The sequence below is a fragment of the Misgurnus anguillicaudatus genome, chromosome 13 (assembly GCF_027580225.2).
Source record: "Misgurnus anguillicaudatus chromosome 13, ASM2758022v2, whole genome shotgun sequence".
In the NCBI taxonomy this organism is placed as follows: domain Eukaryota; kingdom Metazoa; phylum Chordata; class Actinopteri; order Cypriniformes; family Cobitidae; genus Misgurnus; species Misgurnus anguillicaudatus.
Genome location: NC_073349.2, coordinates 13,729,067 through 13,748,522, shown reverse-complemented (window position 1 = coordinate 13,748,522; position 19,456 = coordinate 13,729,067). Strand labels below are relative to the sequence as shown.

The window sequence follows — 19,456 nt, the reverse complement described above, 5'->3', positions numbered from 1 at the left end:
TCCTAAAACTCCGTGTTGGTAAAATAAGTGTAATACAGCCCATTGACAAAAAGTAAAAGGTTTATTTTAGATTTAAGGTGGTCCACCAGCGCCTTTATGGCAAGCACTTCAGGTTCTAAAAGTTTGTAACACCAAGAATTTGTTTAATGAAATATACAGTACATGTATAAGCAATGCACCAGAGTCCATAATCTCCGGACGGGTCGCCAATACTATTTTCTTTAGACTAAAGGGTATTTATTTTAACCTAAATAAAAGTTTATTTGCATCACGAACGCCGTGAAACTGTTCATGCACCGCAATCTATTGTTCACGCGCATTAAAGGTCGATCACCGGTGATGACCAGAGAACGAACCGGGTGTGTGTTCATATAAACTTAATAAATGTAATTCTGTCCGCTCTGGCAAAATAAAAGTTTATTTTAGATTTAGCCATTTCTTTAACCAAGTCTCTGATTAAAACAAGTTACATTTGCTTAGGGCAATAGGCACATGCACACACATATCTGTGGTATTAAAAATAAGGTTTTTAAAGTTTAAGAAATTTAAACATTTGAAAAAAATCAAACATTTTATAGGTGTCTGAGTAAACTTATATCTAATGTCATATGAGCCGTACCGTGTCGCGTTCGTGTCTGTGTGCGTGTCCGTGTCAGTTTATGTATGTGTGTGTTATGCGATCCTAGAGGGCGGGGATGTGAGAGACTGTGAGGGTGTGTGTGTGTGTGTGTGTGTGTGTGTGGCCATCACGCGGTGGGGGTCCCAAATGATCAACGGCAGGATCCCCACGTGACGGACAGGCCCTAGGCCAGCCCGTGGCGCTAGACACAACCCAGGCCAACATCCACCAACGCATAATAAGCAAACATGAAACTACACTATACCCATGCATTGCCACTGATGTTCCTAGTTTTGTGTATTTTTCTTAAGATTTTGCTTTTCAAACTTAGTCAGTCTTCATACTTTTGTCTCTTCATACATTTGTTCATAGTTTTTCTTCGCTAGTGTCAACCCGCGTCTGAGATTTTTTTGTAAACTCATGTACACACTTGCGTATTTTTCTTAAACTTTTGCTTTTCAAACTTAGTCAGTCTTCAGACTTTTGTCTCTTCACACATCTGTTCAAAGTTTTTTTCTTCGCTAGGGTCAAATCCTGTTTGAGATTTTGTAAACTCATGTACACGCTTGTGTATTTTTCTTAAACTTTTGCTTTTCAAACTTAGTCAGTCTTCAGACTTTTGTCTCTTCACACATCTGTTCAAAGTTTTTTTCTTCGCTAGGGTCAAATCCTGTTTGAGATTTTTTTTTTGTAAACTCATGTACACACTTGTGTATTTTTCTTAAACTTTTGCTTTTCAAACTTAGTCAGTCTTCAGACTTTTGCATTCATTTGTTCAAAGTTTTTCTTCGCTAGTGTCAACCCGTGTCTGAGATTTTGTAAACTCATCAGATGTACACACTTGCGTATTTTTCTTAAACTTTTGCTTTTCAAACTTAGTCAGTCTTCATACTTTTGCACACATTTGTTCAAAGTTTTTCTTCGCTAGTGTCAAATCCTGTTTGAGATTTTTTGTAAACTCATGTACACACTTGCGTATTTTTCCTAAACAAACTTTTGCTTTTCAAACTTAGTCAGTCTTCATCAGACTTTTGTCTCTTCATACATTTGTTCAAAGTTTTCTTTGCTGGTGTCGAGTTGTGTTTGAGATTTTTTTTTTTGTGGACTCATCGGATGCACATGCTTGTGTGTTTTTCTTGGACTTGTGCTTTTCGGGCTTGGGCGGTCTTCGGACTTGTTCTTGGTTCTGTCTGCTCGGACGGTGTTTTGCGTTCATCGGTCGTCTTGTTTTCTTTGTAAGCGACATCATATATCTGTGATTGTTTTTGTGAATACAGATTGTTTCATTTCTATAGTTTATGCAACATTTTGGCAAACTCTTTAAATTAGTGCTAGATGATTAAAACAACAACGCAAAGTATGTTTTAGATTTACTTACTAAATCTTTCACGACGAAACAGCAATGATAGCATTATGTCTGAATCTGTAAACTTGTAAAACCACCAATAGCTCGATGTACATAACGAAGACTGCAAAATAATAAAGAGTGATTAAATTAAGATGCAAACATCTACAAATTAGCAATGTTTTTAATCTATTGGTACCATTTTTAAGGCTACATGTCCAAACTATTTCAAACATTGCCAATTTGTGGATGTTTGCATCTTGATTTGGTCACTCTTTGTTGTTTTGCGGTCTTCGTTGTGTGCATCGAGCTATTGGTGGTTTTGCGGGTTTGCAGATTCGGACATGGTGCTGTCGTTGCTGTTTCGTCGTGGAAGATTTAGTAAGTAAATCTAAAACATACTTTGCGTTGTTGTTTTAATCATCTAGCACTAATTTAAAGAGTTTGCCAAAATGTTGCATAAACTATAGAAATGAAACAATCTGTATTCACAAAAACAATCACAGATATATGATGTCGCTTACAAAGAAAACAAGACGATTGATGAATGCAAAATATTGTCTGAGCAGATAGAACTAAGAACAAGTCTGAAGACTGCCCAAGTTTGAAAAGCATAAGTTTAAGAAAAATACACAAGTATGTGCATCTGATGAGTTTACAAAAAAAAAAATCTCAAACACAATTTGACACTAGCAAAGAAAACTTTGAACAAATGTATGAAGAGACAAAAGTCTGATGAAGACTGACTAAGTTTGAAAAGCAAAAGTTTGTTTAGGAAAAATACGCAAGTGTGTACATGAGTTTACAAAAAATCTCAAACAGGATTTGACACTAGCGAAGAAAAACTTTGAACAAATGTATGCAAAAGTATGAAGACTGACTAAGTTTGAAAAGCAAAAGTTTAAGAAAAATACGCAAGTGTGTACATCTGATGAGTTTACAAAATCTCAGACACGGGTTGACACTAGCGAAGAAAAACTTTGAACAAATGAATGCAAAAGTCTGAAGACTGACTAAGTTTGAAAAGCAAAAGTTTAAGAAAAATACACAAGTGTGTACATGAGTTTACAAAAAAAAAATCTCAAACAGGATTTGACCCTAGCGAAGAAAAAAACTTTGAACAGATGTGTGAAGAGACAAAAGTCTGAAGACTGACTAAGTTTGAAAAGCAAAAGTTTAAGAAAAATACACAAGCGTGTACATGAGTTTACAAAATCTCAAACAGGATTTGACCCTAGCGAAGAAAAAAACTTTGAACAGATGTGTGAAGAGACAAAAGTCTGAAGACTGACTAAGTTTGAAAAGCAAAAGTTTAAGAAAAATACGCAAGTGTGTACATGAGTTTACAAAAAAATCTCAGACGCGGGTTGACACTAGCGAAGAAAAACTATGAACAAATGTATGAAGAGACAAAAGTATGAAGACTGACTAAGTTTGAAAAGCAAAATCTTAAGAAAAATACACAAAACTAGGAACATCAGTAACAATGCATAGGTATAATATAATTTCATGTTTGCTTATTATGCGTTGATAGATGTTAACCTAAGTTGTATCTAACGCCACAGGCTGACCTAGGGCCTGTCCGTCACATAAAAATCCAGCCATTGATCATTTGGGACCCCCACCACGTGATAACCACACACACACACACACACACACACACACCCTCACAGTCTCTCACATCCCCGCCCTCTAGGATCGCATAACACACACATACATAAACTGACACGGACACGCACACAGACACGAACGCGACACGGTACGGCTCATATGACATTAGATATAAGTTTACTCAGACACCTATAAAATGTTTGATTTTTTTCAAATGTTTAAATTTCTTAAACTTTAAAAACCTTATTTTTAATACCACAGATATGTGTGTGCATGTGCCTATTGCCCTAAGCAAATGTAACTTGTTTTAATCAGAGACTTGGTTAAAGAAATGGCTAAATCTAAAATAAACTTTTATTTTGCCAGAGCGGACAGAATTACATTTATTAAGTTTATATGAACACACACCCGGTTCGTTCTCTGGTCATCACCGGTGATCGACCTTTAATGCGCGTGAACAATAGATTGCGGTGCATGAACAGCTTCACGCCGTTGGTGATGCAAATAAACTTTTATTTAGGTTAAAATAAATACACTTTAGTCTAAAGAATATAGTATTGGCGACCCGTCCGGAGATTATGTACTCTGGTGCATTGCTTATACATGTACTGTATATTTCATTAAACAAATTCTTGGTGTTACAAACTTTTAGAACCTGAAGTGCTTGCCATAAAGGCGCTGGTGGACCACCTTAAATCTAAAATAAACCTTTTACTTTTTGTCAATGGGCTGTATTACACTTATTTTACCAACACGGAGTTTTAGGAACAATACGGGCCACTGAACACCACCGCTGTTCAGACACATTGGGGGCTACTGGGTGGGTGATAACGTCTAAGACATCAAACTTTTTTCACATCAATAAATATGACGAGCACTCGCAAGACAAAAAACACGCACTGGAATACCATGTTCAAGAAACCTTTTATTTTGACAATGCGTATCGTGTTACATTTATCGTAAATACACATGTACACACTTGGATGTTAGGTGACATTAATGAATTCAAACCATAAGAGGGACTTAAATGTCTTAAAACGTTTAAAAGGTTGTTAACGGCAGATATAAGAGCGCATCAGTGTAAGTTCTCCGTCACTGTCGGTGCGCGCATATGTTTTAATCAGAGACTTTGTTTAAGAACTTGCTAAATCTATAATAAACCTTTAGTTTTTGTCAGAGCGGTCTATATTACATTTTACCAACACGTTTTAAAAGTGTCTAACTCACTAGTTTACAACCCTCTCCTGCTGTGAATTGCCTCGCTGACACACACACACACACACACACACACACACACACACACACACACACGATCATAAGAGCAGCTTCTGTAAGCTGACTGATCAGAAAAATAGTTAAATAGATAATAGCAGATTTAAGTTTAACCAGATACATGTAAAATATTAGATTTTTGCGTGACTTTAAAGAAACTTTTGACAAAAGAAACGTTTATATTAAACAGTAGGCTATAAAATACGCGCTGCCACTTCACTTAAAGTCTAAAATAATACTTTATTTTTGTCAGAGCAGACAATATAAGATTCGTTATAATATACACATATTCACACATGGTTTTAAGAAGCCAATAATAAAAACAAACCCTGAATATGCTATGAATATGTCTTTAATCGTTTAAAAGTTTCTTAACGAAATATATGAACGTACATCCGACACGTTCTCTGTCACCGCCGGTGATCGACCTTTAGAAAAGACTCACGGACTTCGTGATGCGAATAAACTTTTATTTAGGTTAAAATAAATTTCCTTTAGTCTAAAGAAAGAAGTATTGACGGCGCCTAAGGTTATGGCATAAGGGAATGGTTAAACTATACAGGTATACGGAATATGTTAAATATTTGTGATGTTACACTCAAAAGTTTTAATCAGAGACTTGTTTAAAAAAAACCTAAATCTAAAATAAAACTTTACTTTTCTTCAGAGTGGACCGCACCACATTTCACCATCACGGTTTTAAAAGTCTCTAACTAGTTTACAATCCGCCCCTGCTGTGAATTATCTCGCACGCACACAGACCCTCACAAATCAGCTTCTGAAACATTGTGTCTGATCAGATACTAAAGAAATAGACCAATAGAAAATATCAGATTTAAGTTTAACCAGATACATCTAAAATGTTTGATTCCTTATTGACTTTAAAGAAACTTTTGACAAAACGAACGTCTATATTCAACAGCACTTGCCACAAATATGTGTCCGCACCACCTAAAATCTAAAATAATGCTTTATTTTGTCAGAGCATACATGATAAGATTCGTTGTATAATATACACATATTCACACATGGTTTTAAGTAGACATTAATAAAAACAAACCCTGAAGATGGGATGAAAACGTATTAAAATATTTAAAAGTTTATTAAGGTCAGATATAAGTGCGCATCAGCGTAAGTTCTCTGTCACCGTTGGTGCGCGCATTCACATGTTTTAATCAGAGACTTGGTTCAAGAAACCCCTAAATCTAAAATAAATCTTTATTTTGCAACAGCGGACAGAATTACATTTATTACGTTTATTTTAAAACGACAGATATGAACGCGCACTCGGCTCGTTCTCTATCACCACCGGTGACCGAGCTCCAACACGCCTGAACACAGTGAGCAGGGGTCGTGAAAAGACTCACGGATCTCATGAAGCGGCTAAAATTTTATTTAGTTTAAAATAGACAGATTCTCGTCCAAATCAGCACACAGGTCCGCCGAACACCGGACCCCTCCGCGAGACACGCAGCGGGGGCCGAGGGCCGGCGAGCACGGATGGGAAAAGAGAGACCGCGGCCACAAAAAGCGACAGAACCTGGACAGTCTAAAACTATAAACTTATTTTTGACAGCAATAAAACATTCGCTTGACAAAACACACACACACACACAGGAAAAACAACGAGCTGATTGACACATCGTAAAACACGCACGGTCCGGATACTCGCTGTCTAAAGCCCTTGATATACCATTCTCAAACCTAGACAGATTGTACAGCTTTTGATTGATAGTCCCGCCCCCTGTCAAAGGGGGTCATAAATCAATCAAATTTTGACAGATAGTGGTCCCTTACAACTACTCACGCATAACGCCATGCAGGTGATCCAAATCATGGCGAGGTGACGCGTGACTGAGCTGCTAAGAAAAGCAGACGATAGACTGAAAATGAAGTAATGATTATTATAAGATCCCATGGTACTGTTGCTGCGCAGAAGCATCATGTCCTTTCAAACCCTCGTCAGATTTTGAGTTTACTGATTTTTTTTTAATGAAACGTCCAAAAGACAACGTTGACAGCAACAGAAACAAACTTTTCTATTGCGGTTATATTTCTCCATATAAATAGATTTTTAAACTTTATATGCATCACAATATATAGCTTATGTCAAGACATAAGCCTACAGAAAGCTGTCTCGTGGTATATAATATAATGCATAGCCTATTTTTACAAGGCTACTGCATAGGAAATTGCCCTTCAACCCTGCTGAAAAAAGCAATAAAACCATTACAGAAATTCCTAATGGTTTCCATTAAAATACCCACCATTAGCTTTTACCATAAAAACCATCACAAAATTCCTTTTTGTAGTGTGTTTTGGGACATATTCCAGGATTTAATGGCCCCACCAATAGAACCCAACACATACCAGTACAGACAAACAGAGACCCATAGAGACTTTAATAGTTTCCAATACAACCAATCAAATTTCCATTAAAACCAATAAATCCAATAGAATTTCTGTGATGGTGTATGTTGCTTTTTTAGCAGGGAGTGCAATTATAGCATATAAAAACATGAGATTAATGCTTTAATTATAATATCATTTAAAAAATAGAAATGATGGAATCACTGAAATTATATGTTTAATATCAAACTAAAATAGCCACAAGGTGGCGGTAAGTCGCTGTCTCAACGAGTAAGTTCGATCAATTCACCCGATTCATTTGAATTCTGATTCATTCAATAACACCACGTGTTGCTTGGAGGCTGCATTGGCGATTGTTATATGTTATTGTCAAAATTATATTATCTGGAAATAACATATTCTTCCAAAACAAAGTCACTGCAACCAATTTCACCAAATATTGCACATAGAAAATTTCGTGTATAATTAAAACCTCTCATAAAATGTTCACAACACAATTCTAGATTTTTTAATACTATTTGAAGCATTGAGATCTCTAGACAACAGCAATAACCTTCTTTTTGACTTTTTTCATTTATTATTCTGTGCAAATGTGCATGAATGCAACACCCACAATAGTCAAAATATTAAATTTTCAAATGAACTTAATATGACCAAACATTATATATTTTTTAAATTGTGCACAGTTAATGACTGTATTTTTGCTGTAGATAAACAACGGGTGAACACTTTTTACTGTGAAAAGTGTCTTGTATTGTTGCAATTTCATCTAAAATTTAAGGCAGCAAAGAATTTTTTACATTGTTAGTTAATGTATACATATAAAAGTCTGACTACATGTTTGGAACATTAAATACAAAGAGCTAAGACTAATAGTGGCAGTATTTTTTGGTAAATATTTTATTTATTTTTTAAAGTAAAAAACCTCTTTGGTGTTGCTTTAATTGAGAAAAGCAGAAGTTGAAGGGAAACTGATTAGATTTTTGATAGAAATATTATTTTTGAAATTTTGTTAGGAAGATTTATTCAGGTAAAGATTGGGCAAAATTTTCAGGTATAATAAGTGACAAGGAAGCCTATAGTCCTTTAATATTTTTCTATGATGACTAATGATGTGTTTTTAAATATTGAGAAGGGAATTTCCCTTGGCAGATGATGGCTACGATTTCAGTACAGTAAAATCAATAATCCTGGCTCTTTCTCAATTTTCTGGTAATATTCTATTCACAAAATACAACCAATGGTACCGCAATGTTAAAAAGTACTTGTGAAAATAATCCTCCGGGCTCTATTTGCGATGGTCTGCCGATTAGAACAGTGCTCCACAGTGCTAGCTGGCATCTTATCTGCTGCCATGCAACGAAACTAGGAGTACGACCGGTTTAAGATGGCCGCCGTATTTCTCAGTCCCCAGCGGCCAATAGGGCATCTAGTCTTCTATAAGAGATCTAAGGTTCTGATGTCTGTCTGCGAGATCATGCGTATCAAACGAGGAAGCTTCGGAGAAGGAAGAGCTAAGGAAATATAAAGTCAATAGGTCAATGTTTAAAACGCATAATGTTATTTTATTCACAAAGTGTTATGACAAAAAGCACGATGCCAATTCGTTTTTTTTTTGTTAGTTGGGAATGTATCCGTTATAGTGGTTAATTTGCTAGTCCACGGGATGCCCCTGAAATTGGACTTCGTTAATATGAATATTAATCAAGTGATATGATATCTGTTGTTATCAACTTAACCACTTGGTTGTTTTTACTTTAGAAAAGCAACTAGTTATAAATGTAAGTGCTTTTTGGGCTACTTCGGTGGAAAAAGTGTTAATATCGTAGTTCAGTCAGTGTATACTGTATATCCGAGGGTCTTACAGGCGCCACAGACACCTATCAGCCTTTTGTAAGGAGGAGCAGCTCGATGAGTGCGGTCAGTTAATGCTGCTTGCTCTCTCTTAAATTCATGTTACTGATTAAGTGTTAAAACTTAGATGAGATGTTGGAGTTTTATGGCTCACGAATTCGCAATAACGGATACATTTAGCAATTCGTGTTAATGACATTAATCTAAACTTATTGATGACGTTATACAATGGGGGTCGAATCCGACATTAATCATGCGGAGGCTTTCACGACGGGGTAATGTGTATAAATGCAGTTATAAAGTTTAAAGGGACTACTAGATAGTCGACGTGACCTTAGTGTTTCCATGGCAATCGGTTAATCACATGTTACATTACGTTTATGCTCGAACCTGCGGTCCCTCGCGCTGTATCCATGATTTAAAGCGGTATGAAACACTTCCCTACTAAAAAATCCAGCAAAGACCAGCATAAGCTGGTAGCTGGTTTTAGCTGGTTTAAGCAGGGGTGTGATTCTTCCGGAAAAATCCGGAATTCCGGCTTTTGCGAAGTGAAAATGAGGCTTTCGTGATTCATGCAAATACATTTTTATGTGTTTATGTGGGGGGGGGGGTGTTGCAAGGCAACGTTATAAATGGCCCCATATCAATGACGACGCAAGTAGTCTATTTTTTTGTCACGATCGAACTTCAATTAAAAGCAGAGCTCACCAAAGAGCTTGCAGTCAGATCCGGCGTGTGGTCTTGGCTGCGAATAAAAAAAAAATCATGCGTTTGCCTACAAATAGAATGAGAGGAACACATCTTTCACTCTCAACCAAACTAACAAACTAGCCAATCAGAAATAGAATGGGGAGGGGTCTTTGAGGTGTGGCTGAGATCCAGCTGCAGATGCCGCGCGGCCGCGGTCCCGCGGAGATGTCATAACAAGTTAACGTTGTCAGCAGGATGAAGAGTATGTATATGAAGCCTAGGCTAGGTAAGACGATCTAATTGATAAAGGACTTAAATCAGTGGCGCTGGGCATGGATAGAAGGAATAGGCAGAGACAAACAGCATTAGTAAGAAATTAAGAGAACCTGCCAGGTGTTTGCTGCTTTTACAAAACTGTCCGTTTCAAATTAGACCGCTATATGCCAGTAATGTAAATATCAGATTTCTCGTCGAGGTGAAATGCTGTGTCGCAATATCAATATAAAGTTGTGTTTGTGTCAAAATGTTTGCTTGCATTATTATTCTGTAATCACTTATGTTAACGCACGCATATAAGTTACGCGAATCAGATCCAACGTCATCCTGACGAACACACGCCTGTATTTGCTCCTCTTAATGGTTTGTGAATCTGGCAGTAATGCTTGCGATTACAGAATAATATAATGACAAACACACACATTCATGGATCTGGTTTCCCTGTGTGTGTGTGTGTGTGTGTGTGTGCGCGCGCGTGTGTGCCTGTGCGTGTGTGTGTGTGCGTGCGTGTGCCTGCGTGCGCGTGCGCGTGAAACGCGTAGCTCGACTGTGCCAAAAGAACTATGCAAAAGACAAATGCACTTGACTGCCTTTCCAGAAAGTCACAACATTTGAATTAAGTAACTTTAATGTACCAGTATCCACTTTAAATTCAGCGTTCAAATGTTGTAATCAATAAATAATCTGTATTAAATGTCCCCTCTAATTATTCTATAAACATTAAACATGTTTTGACCAATGTCAAATCTCATTTATCATATTGTGTATGTGGTTTGTGTGCCTTATTATTATTATTATCATATGCAACCAAAGATTTTACTAAAAGGGCACAAATTTGTTTACAAGAACATACAAATCCTCATAGATCTAGTCACTTATTTGTACTGTCAAAATGCACCACACTGATATATTTACCTTTAAAAGCACAAAATGATTTTGTTCAGTCTGATGCAGTGGCAAGGCTACAAATTATATTTCAACTGTATTTCATTATATATATATATATATATATATATATATATATATATATATATATATATATATATATATATATATATATATATATATATGTGTGTGTGTGTGTGTGTGTGTGTGCGTGCGTGCGTGCGTATGTATGTCGCCACGTCATGGTAGGTGTGCCGTATATTTTCCTGCTTTTTTGTCCCTTGCCAATCACACCTATGTTTAAGGTGCAGGAGCTGGTTTAAGATGGTCCTCCTAGCCTGGAAAAGTGTTTAAGCTGGTGGGTCAGCTGGTCTTCCATCTGACCAGCTAAGTCCAGCTAGACCAGCTTAAAATGGGACCAAAACACAGCTAGACCAGCTTGCGACACCAGCAATACCAACTAAAACCATGCTGGGAGACCAGCTAAAACCAGTTCACCAGCTTATGCTGGTCTTAGCTGGATTTTTCAGTAGGGTTAACTCCTTTGTATGAAAAGGTGAAGTCGTGTAAGTTGGCATGTTCTATTCGAATTGAAATGAACTGTAATGGTGTAATTCTGCTCACTTCTCTTGTTGAATAATTAGCACGTTTTAATGGAAATTGAAAATATTTGTAGACAAATGTACTCTTGTTTTCAGTATATTTTATAACTCTTTTGTAATGTTTTCATTATCAGAAACCTTCAATTTAGAAAAGTGATGGTGATCTTGTCAATGCTGAGATTTTCATGCATCAACAGCCACTACATCTGGATCAGGTAATGTTGTGTTAACTCTGCTATTTTCCAGTAATTACTTAAATGCAGTATGCAAGTGTATCTGATAAAGGTCATTTATAGAATTAATTTCCAATATTTCACTAATTTTACTAATTTTATATATTGTCAGGATTGAACAAGAAACAGACAGCAAGGGTTGTCACGTCAGAAACAGAATGACACACAAACACAAGAAACTTCACAGGTGAGAAGTGAGAGTGGCTTTATAAAAACACCTGCTACTTGTTTTTCAGGACTGGTTTATCGTTGTCATTAGGAAAATAATTTAGGATACAATGGTTACTTTTCAGCACAGCAATTAATTTCTTTTGTATGCCACTATACCTATTACAGTATGTAGGCCTACATATTTCAAACCCTTTGTTTTCAGTATACAGAGACAAAAGTTAAAGGTGCTCTAAGCGAATTCACGCGTTTTAGACCATAACATTTTTTTTGTTACATACAGCAAACATCTCCTCACTATCTGCTTGCTGCCTGTCCACTGATCAAACTGTAAAAAACCGCGATCTCTGTAGACAGCCCAGGCTCCACAAACTGCAATATAAACACAGTGGCCAAACCTACACCACAAAACAAAACAAAGTGTTCCAGCCAATAAACGACAAAAAGGATTTGGCGGTAGGGGTTGGGCGCGTTCATGAAAGCACGAAAGGGAGGGGGAGGAGTTAGCTACGCTCCGGCTGTTTGAAAACAATTCAAACATCAACAAAAAATAACGTCTCGCAGATTCGCTTAGAACGCCATTAATTCATAGTTCATAGTGGATGTTGATGCAAGTTTTAAAGAGGCTTCATGTTGACAGAAAAAAATGGGTATTTGTGGTGGTGTACATAACAGCATTTATTTTTTCCTATCTTTATGTATTATGGCTTTAATCATAATTTTTTTAATTATTGCTATGTCCATGAGCTACCACCCACCCTTGTAATGCACCACCAAGCTACCATTTAGTAATAAAAATCAGTAATTTACCATTTCTTTTTGTGAAGCGCCTCCCATAAAACCTTACAATGCATTTAATATTTGTTTTGTAATCGAATCAAATTCTACTAATCCTAATAATTAAGATGCAGTGTCTTGTGTTTCACAATTTATTTATTTTTTATTTAGGAGCTATGACTTGTTTTTTATTTTATTATGTGTTTTAAATTGTAGGCAGATCACCATGCACTTTGAAGAAGTGTGATAAAATTCACAGTGTGATAAAGTCGTGTGTCTTTCCAGATGCCCAAATCATTCCCCCTTAAAAGGTAATGAAGTAATAGTGTCATGACAAAAATGGAAACATTCTTAATTTCTTTAAAAGTTGTACTTTGGCCACAGTTTTCTTCTAACCAAAACATTACATTTATGTTTCTGTACTAATGAAATGTGTTTTTCTTTTTCTGAACTTTATCAAATGCAATGGTCGCTAAGATGAGCCTGAAGAGGAGATTTGGGTAGATGATGTTTCATAAGTCTTTGTTTTGCCAGATCACCAGTGGTAAGTTTGTAAAACTTATATTAAAAATAGGATTAGAACATCTCCTTATCAAGTTTTTGATCAGGTAGGGATGTCTGCTAACAAGATGCCTTGCTGGTTTGGGCGAGTTTGAAGTCCCACACAGACAGTCCAGAGGTTCTGAAGTGCACGTAGTAGTTTTCCTTTACTCAAAACATGTTCTGAGGGCAGAAAGAATATGATTGGTTTACAAAAACGACCGATCAAAATGCTCGTTACTGGTTTAAGCCCTCAGCGGAGCCTTCAAGGCAGCTTCTGCAGTGAAGCAGTTCGAGCTCACCGTTGGTAAGATGAGTAGCGCAGATATGGTAAGATAGGAATGAGAATGTTTCGAGCATTTAAGTGACGTGTTTTCACGTGTCCGTGGCACGACTTTCTTTTTCGTGCCAGTTTCACGAATTGGTTATTCAATTGTTTTTCCTATTTTCTTACCATTGTCGCTTGGGATTGGGGTTAGAACAACTTTCTGTTTCATAAAATGACATCCTCACCCTAACCCAACTCTAACCCCAAGCAAGAACAGTTTAAATTTCTGACAAATAAACGTATAAACCAACTTTATCCTAGCGCGAAAACAGTTTAAAAATCTGACGAAAACCACAAATCTAACCCCAATACGTGAAACTGGCACGAAAAAGAAAGTTGTGCCACGGACATGTGAAGACACAGAAACACATCACTTAAATGCTCGAAACATTTCAAGCTGATTTCAAAAACAGTCTCATTTCTGTCTCACCATATCTGCGCTGCTCATCTGGCCGGCGGTGGGCTCGGGCTGCTTCACTGCAGAGGCTGCCTTGAAGGCTACGGTACTTCTGGCATCCATCTAAGCTTTCATTGTTAAGGGACTGCACCAGAGACTGTTAGATCTACACATAAAGCAACCAGTCAATATTTTTTGTTTTGTTATGCATCTCATTTGGGGGTGTTGAAAATATAAGGTCGATATCACTTCAGTATTGGATTCATTTGTAACCAAACGATCAGAAGCACCATTCACTTCCATAGTATTCTTTTATCCTACTATGTAAGTCAATGGTGCTTCTGGTCAGTTTGGTTACAGACATTCCTCAAAAAATCTTCGTGTTCATCAGGACCCTTTAATGTGTAGAAACATCTCAGCAACCATCAAGAAAAAATGGAGGCAACGGAGCTAAATTGCAGATGTTGTTGCAAAGGGTCTGAATATGTATAATGTAAATATGATATTTCAGTTTTTCTTTTTTCATACATTAGCAAAAGTTTCTAAAATTCATTTTTTACTGAATTATTATTAATGTCTAAACAATTACAGTATCACGCAACAACATAAAAATAAAAAGTGAAAGGGGTCTGAATAATTTCTGAATGCACTGTAGATGATCTTGATTGAACCTCATTGTCATCTATGTAAACACAACAGCTTTCTTCCTTCATCAGATGGCTATGCAATGTTTCAAGTCAGACCATTAAAGAACACGGATCTTGCCCTGATGTGCATTAACAAAAAAAAAGTGTACATGGGCTAAAATGCAGCATTTTTTAAAAATTTAATAACTTGTTTTTTTACCTCTTTAGATGCTGTCATCATATTTTAAGTACATCATGAGCCAGAATGGATGGATGGTGGTGGCCATAAGAAGACAACTACACCAACAACACAATTCATATTTGCAGATTCAGATGAATAAAATGACTTTTAAACATGATTTTGTTTTTATTGGAAACCATTAGGAATTTCTGTAATGGTTTTATTGCTTTGTTCAGCAGGGTTGAAGGGCAATTTCTTATGCAGTAGCCTTGTAAAAATAGGCTGTGCATTATGTTATATGCCACGAGACAGCTTTCTGTAGGCTATGTCTTGACATAAGCTATATATTGTGATGCATATAGGGGCGGTTTCCCGGACAGGGATTAGACAAGTCCTAGACTAAAATAAATGTAAGAGCTGTCCAAACTGAAAACAACTTGCACTTACATGTCTTACAATACATCAGTGCACTTTGTTTAGCCTCAAAATGCACACAAGTAATGTTTTTAGTAAGGCATGCTTGTTAAAACTAGTTATATTTCCTAATTAAACTAAGGCCAAGTCCTGGATTAAGCTAATCCCTGTCCGGGAAACCACTCCATAAAGTTTAAAAATCTATTTATATGGAGAAATATAACCGCAATAGAAAGGTTTGTTTCTGTGGCTGTCGGCGTTGTCTTTTGGACGTTTCATTAAAAAAAATCAGTAAACTCAAAATCTGACGAGGGTTTGAAAGGACATGATGCTTCTGCGCAGCAACAGTACCATGGGATCTTATAATAATCATTACTTCATTTTCAGTCTATCGTCTGCTTTTCTTAGCAGCTCAGTCACGCGTCACCTCGCCATGATTTGGATCACCTGCATGGCGTTATGCGTGTCTCGCTGTGTTTGCACGATCACCCTTTGTTAGATTTAATCCCGCTCAGCTGATTCCACTTGATGACTTGTGATTAAGAGGCGCATTAAGCATTCAAATTGTCACATGTTGTGCATTGCAAAATTAGCAAACGCCAATGTAAAGTGTTTGCAGCCGCGTTTCAAACGAGGCATTGATCAATATTCTTGCGTGTGCTGGTTTCTCTCCGCGTTCTGTGCTGCTGGTGGGCGAGCCTCAAACTCTGATCAGCCCCCATCCAGGGCATTAAATGTTATTAATAATGCATAATTTCACGCGTTTCCATATTAAAGTGTCCACTTCCAAGGGTCTGTCATCAGATCTGTTGATAACGTGCATTTTGATAATGATGTGTGCCAAGACATTTTAGAAATCATGACCGGATGGCGATTTACTGGGTACAGTGCGTATGCTATGTATAGTGACCCTATATATACACAGTTATGGTGACACAAAATGATTTAAAACTTGAAATTAGGTTTTGGTTATTGCACATCTCCAAGTCATTCACTCCATGTGCAACTTCATTCGCTTTGTCACACCACTAGGTGTCACTGTGGCCTCAAAGCTTCAGCACTGGCACTCAGAGATCGATTGCTAAGTCTGAGGTAAAACACGCCCCCCTCATTAGCATACAGACGAATAAAAGAAGAAATAAATAAATGTATAAATAAATAAATGTGGAAATAAATATATATAGAAATATATAAATGTATAAATAAATACGTGTAGACATAAATACATTTATACATAAATAAATGTGAAAATAAATAAAAGTAAAAATAAATAAATGTATAAATAAATGAATAAATAAATAAATAATAGTGTGAAAAAATACAATTATACATAAATAAAGAAATACAGGTATAAATACTCATTTATTTTTGCTTTTTTACATTTCCATGTATATATATTTCTTTATTTATTTCTGTATTTTTGTTTTTTTACATTTCCTTGTATATTTATTTATGTATTTATTTATTTATGAATATGGCAGAATTGGCTCTCCATAGGATGGGTCTGTGGATTCGTCTGTTTCTTCACTACATTGTCTCAGAAGACGACATGTTTGTCCTGTGGAGGCTACCATATGCATTTTAAAATTCAGGGATGAGCTGTTGGTTGCAATTCACAATCTCAGCACTAGAATTTACACACACCACCTTTAATAAATAGTTCAGTGGAGGACGATTGGACAGTATGTTTTGTAAGTAATAGAATTTAGTACATTTATTATATAAAATGATTGAATAATTTAAACATTATGATTAAACTCACTTGACACCATCGTTTATCATTCCACTGTTCAAAGAAAACTTTTTCAGGCTGAAAGACACTGATGGGTTTCTTTTTCTGATCAAGCAGCTCTACACAGATCTCATAATGACACCCGCAATCCCAGCGTGGGGCGTACCTGCACCAGACAACAATACACACCAGACTGAAAGAAATAATAGTTTTGGAGTTATGTTAAGGCTTAGGTCTTCCTAGCAAAACATTTTTATTAAATGGCAAGAAAGTAATTATAATTCACTATGCAAATAGATTGGTATGGAAAACTACGCAAAAAGAGGGAGAAATTAAAAACTACCAATAGGTGATTTTAAAACCTCAATCTACATTTACTAAGACAACTAATAATGAAATTGTATTGAAAGGTTTGAATAGAATACTGATTAGAAATGAAAACTTTTGTGCAGGATAACAGAGACTTAAAACCTCTTAAACTATTATGAATCATACAATTTATTTTACAAAATATATCAGTTATGGACAAAAGTTTTCTGTAATATAAGAGCATTTATATATATTTTACTCCATAGTATGTGGATAGATAACTCTTTGAAATGTAAGCATGCTCAATTCTTCCAAAAAATCTAATTATACTGCTTAGCCTTGCATAAGAGACGTGCAAGTGTCACAAGGTGACAATCTTTTTAAGGGCAGAACCAAAGTTAGGGAAGTTTTGGTTCCGCCCGGAAGGTTTCCCCACCGGGCCACATACGAAGACGGACCTTCTTACTTCCTGGTTTCCAGGGCAACGCTATCAGGGCTTTATGAGCCACAGGTGTGAAGCACCAATGAAGCAAGCTGTGATTGGAGGCTGGGGGTTGATGAGACACATAAATAGCTCTACAGAAACACAAGTAACGGGCGATGTACACGAGAGGCGATTGACACGGGGGAGCTCCTTTGCCAAAGGCAAAACAAAGACACGCACCTTTTGAAGAGCCCGAAGGCTCTGTTGATCCGGGGATCGCTGAAGCGAGCGGAAAGAGGACAGAGCCACAGGAGGCGAAAGGAAGGCAAGCCGTGGATCTTTAAAAGGGAGCACCCCGAAATCGTTCATGTTGTTCCTGTTATTGGTGTGTATCGTAGCGCTGAGTTGGGCTCGCCTGTTACACTTATTGGATCGCTGTACTTGCTCTCTCTCTCGTCTTGCATCGTGGGCTTATGTTGATGGAGATACCGAAGACCTTATAGGTCGAAGAGCAAACGGATATTGACATTTGGATGAGAGAAACAAAGGAAGAAGAAACGCACCATTGTGAGACGAAGAAAGTGCAGTAGTCGTGAGTAACAAAACCCATTTATGGAAGCGAATTGCATGTACTTGACCTGTATATCTTTTTGAGTGTTTCCAAGAGAGAGTGGGTGGCCCTACCCCTGAGTCAGTGTGGTGGGTGAGCCGAAGGGTCCTTGTATTGAAACAGCTACAGTGACGAAAACAAACACTAGGCCGTGTTACCATCTCCGTATTCTCGCCCAGAGCGAAGTGAAGGAAGACGGGCGTCTGTTGTGTGCACTGAGCGTGGTGGGTGAGTCTTTGGATGTAGGAATTTTCACTACAAGTGGTGCTGTGTATTGCAGTGAGTTTGCTGTGTCTTGTCAGACGTACCCCCGCCTCCAGTCACTCGTCCCGGGGCGATGAAGAGGAAAGCGGTTCTAGAGCAAACCTGTATATGATTATGCTGTGAGTGTGTTTCAGTCTTAAATCACAGAGTGGCATCCTGAAGTATTTTCGCAGCCAAACGCTTGGCGGACTTGTGTTTGGGAGTGGCGGTGAAGAACTGTGCAATTGGCGGTGTGTGAGTACTACAAATAATATTGCTACCTTACCTGTGTATTTTCATCGTCGCAGAGCTAGAGGCGAAGGAGATCCGCCGCCCCGAGGTCTCTACGAAGGGGCGCCCCGGTCCAGTTGTCGATCGCCCAACGGGTATCGAGGAAAGGGCAGCGCTCGACCCGGTGTGACGGCGTGACGTTCTCGCCCCTCTGTAGACCAACGAGCTCGCCGAGAGGGTTGGGTCCCCGGCGTCATATAGAAACCACTGTCCAGTTGACGCATTGCGTAAGCCAGCTATCGTAAGTCCGCCACCCTGTAAAGTATAGAATAACCTGTTAAGTCTGCCGATCAACAGAGACGAGGAGTGTGTTGTGTAAATCAAGCTGTCGTCTGTGGAGGAAGAGAGAGAGCCAGCGTGAACACTAAGATACCGAGCTGTGAAGAGAACCATACCTACCCAGAAGCTGTAGTCAGCGAAGAGGTGAGAGAAACAATTGAAATCGATTCACTGTGTACCTGTGTCCCAGCTGTCGTCTGTGGAGGAAGAGAGAGAACAAGCGTGAGCGCTAGGGAAACGAGCTGTGAAGGAAAGCCATACTTACCAACAAGCTGTAGTCAGCGAAGAGCTGTCGTCTGTGAACGCTAAGAGCATGAACTGCTTGAAGATCCAGTTGGTGGTGAAGGAGGAGAGCCTAGAGTGGCCGTTATTTTAAGTTC

General features: G+C 37.7%; 1 protein-coding gene and 1 long non-coding RNA gene across 11 annotated transcripts in view; one reads left to right on the top strand and one right to left on the bottom strand.

The window, feature by feature from the left end:
- LOC129430243 (F-box only protein 44) overlaps positions 1-19,456 on the bottom strand; it is an 84,162-nt gene that overhangs the window by 29,636 nt on the left and 35,070 nt on the right. For 2 of the 7 annotated variants that reach the window (XM_073875076.1, XM_073875077.1), the window contains exon 6: positions 16,951-17,086. The exons of 4 other annotated variants lie outside the window; for them this stretch is intronic. In XM_073875076.1, coding sequence (XP_073731177.1) covers positions 16,951-17,086 — 136 coding nt within the window. Of the gene's footprint in view, positions 1-16,683; positions 16,756-16,950; positions 17,087-19,456 lie in introns of those variants that run through there. One more of the 7 variants, XM_073875080.1, reaches the window with a different exon arrangement.
- Positions 8,747-14,945, top strand: LOC141369285 (uncharacterized). 4 transcript variants are annotated; one of them, XR_012372878.1, is made up of 6 exons: positions 8,747-9,137; positions 11,659-11,739; positions 11,870-11,944; positions 12,919-13,013; positions 13,180-13,246; positions 14,822-14,945. It is a non-coding gene; the product is annotated as an uncharacterized lncRNA (long non-coding RNA). The 4 variants fall into 4 exon arrangements; XR_012372877.1 differs by having other exon boundaries at positions 13,180-14,935; XR_012372879.1 differs by having other exon boundaries at positions 12,919-13,395; positions 14,822-14,920.